At 44.7% G+C, this 6,717-nt stretch overlaps 1 protein-coding gene across 2 annotated transcripts; it reads left to right on the forward strand.

Annotated features, from left to right (window-relative positions):
- Positions 1–6,701, forward strand: HAUS4 (HAUS augmin like complex subunit 4). Of its 2 annotated transcripts, none has more exons than XM_081830764.1 (7): positions 1–197; positions 1,944–2,028; positions 3,727–3,869; positions 3,961–4,092; positions 4,556–4,690; positions 6,053–6,419; positions 6,630–6,701. In XM_081830764.1, the coding sequence occupies exons 2-6, from the start codon at positions 1,974–1,976 to the stop codon at positions 6,224–6,226; spliced, it is 639 nt and encodes a 212-aa protein (XP_081686890.1). In that variant the 5' UTR covers positions 1–197; positions 1,944–1,973; the 3' UTR covers positions 6,227–6,419; positions 6,630–6,701. The 2 variants fall into 2 exon arrangements, with proteins under 2 accessions (XP_081686890.1, XP_081686891.1); XM_081830765.1 differs by having other exon boundaries at positions 1–189.
- Positions 6,702–6,717: the final 16 nt, after the last annotated feature.

The following is a 6,717-nucleotide window of genomic DNA, read 5'->3' on the forward strand; positions in this document are numbered from 1 at the left end:
TTGAGCCTTTTCCCCACCTCCCCCGACCTTCCCGCGCGGTCCTCCCGGGCATCTCTTCCCCCAGCCCCAGCGCCCGGCCCGAGTGAGAGGTTCCGGAGCCCGGGCGCGGGCGGGGTCCCGGTGTCGACGCTGCCGGCCAGCCCGTCCCAGCCCGCTCCGCACGGCCTCGGGAGCTTCAGCTGCCCTCTGGTGTGCAGGTTTGCCTCGGAGGGTCGGCGGGCCGCGCTGCGGGGAGGAGGAGTGCGGGGAGGGTTAGTCCGGCCGCCGCGGCCGCCTTCGCCCTTGGGAATCCTTGGCTGACCAGACGGAAGGGAAGTAGGCGCCGGAGAGCCCGCTGCGCATTTTGATTCATCTCGGGCCCTGTAAGGGTCACATCTTGTGAAAATACCTGTAAAATCAATTTAACGTTCAGTGCAGCGTGTAAAGACAGCTCTAAGAATTTAAAAGACGCCTGAGTCAGAACATTTAAATGCTTGGGTTCCCTGTAGCAGCGTTTTAACACATCTGAGTGCAGAGGGTGGAGAATCGAGCCTGATTGCCGCCTTCGTTCACGCCCTGTAACATTTTAAAAGGGTGAAAGAAAGGCACTCCAAGAAAACCCAAGTGGGCAGTTCCCCTAGAGAGGGAAGAACAGCTGACTTTTGGAAATCTGTGTTGGTCCTCATTTCCGTGTGCGAAATTTGCCTGCAACTTAGATCAACGATAAACAGAATTGTTAAAACACCGGGCTTAACTAACTAGTGGTTTTTGTTGACAAGTCGATTGTGTTATTAATTCTTGGTGTCTCAGCCAAGGCAGGATTCATTATCTCCGTTTTGCAGGTGGAAAAAAGTTTGGCACAAAAGAAACATTTCCCTTAAATTCACACAGAAGAAACTGCAGAGCTGCAAATTAAGTTTTAGCATTCCGACTCCTCATCTGTGTTCCCCCCTGGACCATGTTACAAAATAAATGAGTAGTTACTTTGATGCTACTCATAAAACGAGGGAGTAAACCAAATGTTCTGTGAACTTAAAGTGTTAAATCCTAATAACCTTCAATGTCTTCTGCTTTGGGAGACTCAGCTGCCCTTTGGAGTTGATACCTTACAGAGAGGAGTGGGTGGAGCAAAAAAAAAAGAAAAGAAAAGAAAAGAACGTCAAGGGAAAAACTTAGTCTCCAGAGTCTACAAACTGTGCCCATGTTTACTGCCCCTTTGTGTTGATGTCATACTTTTCGGTGTACTCCATGTTCTGGCAAAACACCCGACAGCTGCCATCCCAGTCTCAGCTGCATTAACTACACCTTTGTGTTGCTCTTTTGGCACTGACCTCCCTGTCAGTCTTGTCATGCTCTTTCCTCCAGGTGCTCCTTACTAATGCTGTTATGTGAAAACCAGTTGTTTTTCAAGTGTGGAATGATCTGTCACTCCTGAAGGATGATTCGAGAGTTAATGATCAAAAACTACCAACAGATTTTAGATGAAAGGACAAGTTAAAGAAGCTCAAGAAACTTGTGGAATTTGATAGCTGAGTTATTTGACTGGGGGGAAAAAAGCTGACACTGACTTCCCCCACCTCACCCCCACACACACCCCTTTCCCCAATTCACTCATAACCGGAAAGCTGCAACCCTATTTTAACTTAGACATAATGTTGAGGGGAGGGGAGCATCCTTCTGTTCCGTGAATTGGAAAATTTTCTTTCCAGAGGAGGCTCCGTTTTTTGACAGCTTGGAACAAGTGGAAACATTTATGTGCTTAGAATGCAGATTGTTTTGCTACTTATAAGTCTGCCCATAAAACTTGTACAGGAGCTTGAGACCCCAGGGTGTGTGATATAGTCTCTCCCTGTAAAAGGCATCCCTGTGGTTCCTCCCCAGCTTATAGACAACAGAAATTTGAACCCAAGGTAGTTGTGTTGGAGCAGCCACCCAATGTATTTACTTCTTGTTCTTTCACTCAGTTCCACACATAAGAACTTCAAGAAAATCAGATGGCATCCGGAGATTTCTGCTCACCTGGAGAGGGGATGGAAATACTCCAACAAGGTAAGGGCTGCCATTTGAAGGAGGTTTGATGACTTACCCAGAGAGGTCTGAGCCAGGTTCTTGCTTTCTATAATGAAAAGGATTTATAAAGTCCACCAGTATGGTTTCTCACATAAAAGCCGAAGTTCCTGGGGAAACTAGGATACATGAAGATTCTTCGACACTCTTATTAGAAAACAGATTACACCGGCTCCTGTTACGCACCCTCCTGTGCAGTAGACTAAAAACTCCAGTCGCTTCCATGCTGTGTCAGCAGGCATAACCTGAAGAGAAGGGTGGCCAGCAAACTCTGAAGGCTTCCTTTCTACCTGGGTCTTGAATTTTCTCATATCTTGTACTCCAAAATCTCAGATCCTTACGTATCTTGAATTCTTCCCCTATCTCAAGCCCTTTCTATATCTTGAATCCTTCTGTATCTTGAATTCTTTCCCTATCTCTAACCCTTTCTATATCTTGAATCCTTCAAGAACTTTGAATCTTCTATTATTTTGAACATTGCCAAGTTGATCCTTCAGTGCCTGAAGGGGCGAAAAAAGAGTTCTTATTTTCCAAAAGTGCTTTCTCATGGTCCAAAGCATGAAAGTTTGATTGTTTGGTAAGTAGGAGTAAAACAGAAGACCCCAGCAGAAAGCATGTGGGAAAAGAGATGGAAAGAGAGGCCCTTGAGCTGAGGCAATAACCAGAGGATCCCAGTTTCTTGCACTTTTTCTCATTCTTGTGCTGCTCTGAATGCACATGGGTTATCCAGCTCTGTTTATAATAAGAATTTAATTCAGTTTTTCAGTTACTCCTAAGAGTTTATCTTCTTGCAGTCTTGCTTATGCAACTAGAGATCACATCCAAAGTTGGAACTTTACCTTTGTTTTTTTCCCTTCATCAAGAATTCTCGTTATTCTATGTGAATGAGGCATTTGGAGTACTGTGGTGACCCCTACCAAAAGGTCCCTTATTCCTGATTCTATTTGTCTAATACTTTCCAACTGTACTTCCATTTTCTTTTTCTTTTTTTTTTTTTAAGATTTTATTTATTTGCGAGAGAGACAATGAGAGACAGAGAGCATGAGAGGGAGGAGGGTCAGAGGGAGAAGCAGACTCCCCACTGAGCAGGGAGCCCGATGCGGGACTCGATCTCGGGACTCCAGGATCATGACCTGAGCCGAAGGCAGTCGCTTAACCAACTGAGCCACCCAGGCGCCCCGTATTTCCATTTTCTAAGCTCTTAGTTTCATTGGAGACTCATTCCCTAATTCTTGATTAATATCTTTGTGTATATATATAGAAATGCTTGATACTTTTGAGTATTGCCTTGAGTTTATTTGTGGGGTTTTTTAAACACTTCATTAGATTTAGAAAACTTCCCTACTAAAAACCTAGGGGTTTTTTGGAAGTGAGTATTTTTTTTTTTTTTTAAAGATTTTATTTATTTATTTGAGAGAGAGAGAATGAGAGACAGAGAGCATGAGAGGGAGGAGGGTCAGAGGGAGAAGCAGACTCCCCGCCGAGCAGGGAGCCCGATGCGGGACTCGATCCCGGGACTCCAGGATCATGACCTGAGCCGAAGGTAGCCGCTTAACCAACTGAGCCACCCGGGCGCCCCTGGAAGTGAGTATTAAGCTAAGAGTGATTCTCAATTATATATGATAGCTTCTTTGCTTTTTTTTTTTTTTTTTTTGCCCCTATGGGGGACATCCCATTAAGTGTGCAGCAAACAGCTGCCTCCTTGTAACCTGAGTGAAGAGGACCTGTTACAGAACCCACACTTCAGCAAACTGCTGCTGGGTCTCTCACAGCACATGGATGAGAGCGGCTTAAGCCTCACCCTGGCAAAGGAGCAGGCTCAGGTAAGAGCCCTGGGAGGAGGGATGATAGGAGGAAGGAAAAAGTTTCCAAGAGAGAAAGAGGTTCCTACCTGGGATTTTTTTGGTTTCGTAGGCATGGAAGGAAGTTCGACTGCATAAGACAACATGGCTGAGGTCTGAGATTTTACAGAGAGTCATTCAAGAGCTGCTTGTGGACTACTATGTGAAGACACAAGACACAAATTTAACTTCTGAGGACAAAAAGGTGAAGCAGGAGAGATGCAGTAGGGGGTAGTTACCAGCTGCAGGAATGACCAGGCCAACTATGGCTTCACCTGATTGTATGCTCTGGGGGAAATAGGAACTTCGAGTAATGGTTATCAAAGAAGAAACGGACTGGGCACCTGGCTGGCTTGGTGGGTGGAGCGTGTGACTCTTGATCTCAGGGTTCAAGCCTGTGAGTTCAAGCCCCACACTGGGTGTAGATATTACTTAAGAATAAAATCTGTTAAAAGAAGAAGAAGAAATAGATTGTAATTATGGCGGAAGAGGTGGGTGTGTTGTCAGGGTTTTGAAAAGAAAGATTGACAGGAGAAGGCACTGGCAGCTGAAGGGGATAAGATGTTTGAGGACTTTGGAAATGTGTGACGAACTGGTTTATGAGGATGGAGGAGGAGGAGGGGGAGAAGTTGTATAGTAACCTCTTTTTGTTTTTTATTCTCTCTCAGTTTCATGAGACCCTTGAACAGCGGCTACTCGTGACTGAACTGACACGACTGTTAGGTCCCAGCCAGGAGAGAGAAATGCCTCCGCTGTTGGGGCTGGAGAGGGCGGACCTTCTGGAGCTCATGCCCCGCTCAGAGGTTGTGGGTGGGCAGATATTGGGACCAAAGAAGTGAAATGGCTTAATTTCTCCTATATATTTAAACGGTTTTTTGTTACATTTTTGTTTTTGTAAAAATGACACATGTTCATGGGGGCCAAACTCAAATAAGAAAAATGTTACACAGAAGAAAGTAAAAGCTGAAATACTACACCTAGGAATAAGGACAGTATATTTTATACAGCTCGACATAAATGGTATTATAGCCTCCATGCTTGTATAGTGAATGTAATCTGTTTTCACTTAATATATTTGGGACTTTTTTCAAGTCAATAAATAAATGTGAATAAGATGATAGCTCCTAAAGCACTCTTAGCACAGTGCCAGGCACATAGTCTGTGCTCAGCGTTCTTATTATATCATCAGTTTATTTTATTTTATTTTATTTATTTATTTATTTTTAAGATTTTATTTATTATTTGACAGGGAGACACAGCGAGATCAGGAACACAAGCAAGGGGAGTGGGAGACGGAGAAGCAGGCTTCCTGCCGAGGAGGGAGCCCGATGCGGGGCTCCATCCCAGGACCCTGAGATCATGACCTGAGCTGAAGGCAGACGCTTAACAGCTGAGCCACACAGGCGCCCCTGTTTTATTTTATTTTTTAAAGGATTTATTTATTTATTTGAGAGGGAGAGAGTGCAAGTGAGAGGAGGGGCAGAGGGAGAGAGAGAATCCCAAGCAGACTCCCTGCTGAGCATGGAGCTGACTCGTGGCTCAATCTCACAACCCTGAGATCATGACCTGAGCCGAAACCAACTGAGCCACCCAGGCGCCCCTATTTCATCAGTTTAAATCACTGATAGGATTCCATTGTATGGGGGCGCCTGGCTGGCTCAGTCGGTAGACCTTGCAACTCTTGATCTCAGGGTGGTGAGTTTGAGCCCCACATTGGGGGGTAGAGATTACATTAAAAAAAAAAATGGATTCCATTTGTATGGATGTAGCATAGTTTGCTTAACCTTAATGATGGATATGGTAGTTTCTGCATTTTTGCTGTTAAAAACCTCACTGATAGGAACATTGCTAGTTCATAAGTGTGTTTGCCTTTGTATGATTATTTCCCCAATTATGAGTTCTCAAAGTGGGATCACTGGTCAGAGGATATACACATTAAACATATTGGTACATATTGCCAGTTCCCCACCTTTTCATCAACATGGGGTCTTGACCATCATTTTATTCTTTGCAAATTTGATAGGCTAATAAAAATGAATCTTCCTGTTGTCTCTTGATGCATTTTTCTGGTATCAGTGAGAGTGTTATCATCCTTTACTCATTGGTTGGATCTTCCTAGTTCTAATAGTCTATTTGCATCTCTCTTTTTGCTTCTGTGGCTATAGGATTTTGTGTGGATGAGAGCTCGGCTCCCACTGGACGTGGAGGAGCAGCTCAAGAAGAAATGTTTCACCCTGCTCTGCTACCATGACCCCAATTCAGGTGAGTGCTGGCACTCTGCTCTGTTCCCAGCTAACCTGCAGGGTTCCTGGTCTGCTCTTCTGAGAAGAATGCACTGAATTTTAGATTTGGGGCAGAAGCTAGGAAGCATTGGAGATGCTTATTTGTTTGCTTTCTTGCTGGTAGAATACAAGCAAGGAATTGTGTGAGAACTCCTTTTTTTCAGCAAGGTACCAAGTGTCCTCTTACTGCAGGGAAGGATGAGTTCATTCATCTCCAGAGAATCAGAATGGAATAGGGAAGGGCGCCTGGGTGGCTCAGTTGGTTAAGCGACTGCCTTCGGCTTGGGTCATGGTCCCGGAGTCCTGGGATCGAGTCCCGCATCGGGCTCCGAGCTCGGCGGGGAGCCTGCTTCTCCCTCTGACCCTCTCTCCTCTCATGCTGTTTCTCTCTCTCAAATAAATAAATAAATAAAATCTTTAAAAAAAAAAAAAAAAGAATGGAATAGGGAAGAAAGTTCAGGCTAATAGATATTCCCTTTATCTTCATTTCTATGACTTAAGAATTAAGGGCCAAATCTGGACTTAAAGGTAAGAGCGAGGGGCACGAG

This window comes from Leptonychotes weddellii, chromosome 9 (genome assembly GCF_054177405.1).
Source record: "Leptonychotes weddellii isolate Sample4059 chromosome 9, ASM5417740v2, whole genome shotgun sequence".
NCBI lineage: Eukaryota > Metazoa > Chordata > Mammalia > Carnivora > Phocidae > Leptonychotes > Leptonychotes weddellii.

What these genes read in the sequence shown, in the direction of transcription:
- HAUS4 (XM_081830764.1), top strand. Translation starts at nt 1,974, where the DNA reads ATGGCATCCGGAGATTTCTGCTCACCTGGAGAGGGGATGGAAATACTC. An exon ending in GATGGAAATACTCCAACAAG is followed by an intron (nt 2,029 to 3,726) that starts GTAAGGGCTGCC and finishes CATCCCATTAAG; the next exon opens with TGTGCAGCAAACAGCTGCCT. An exon ending in TGGCAAAGGAGCAGGCTCAG is followed by an intron (nt 3,870 to 3,960) that starts GTAAGAGCCCTG and finishes TTGGTTTCGTAG; the next exon opens with GCATGGAAGGAAGTTCGACT.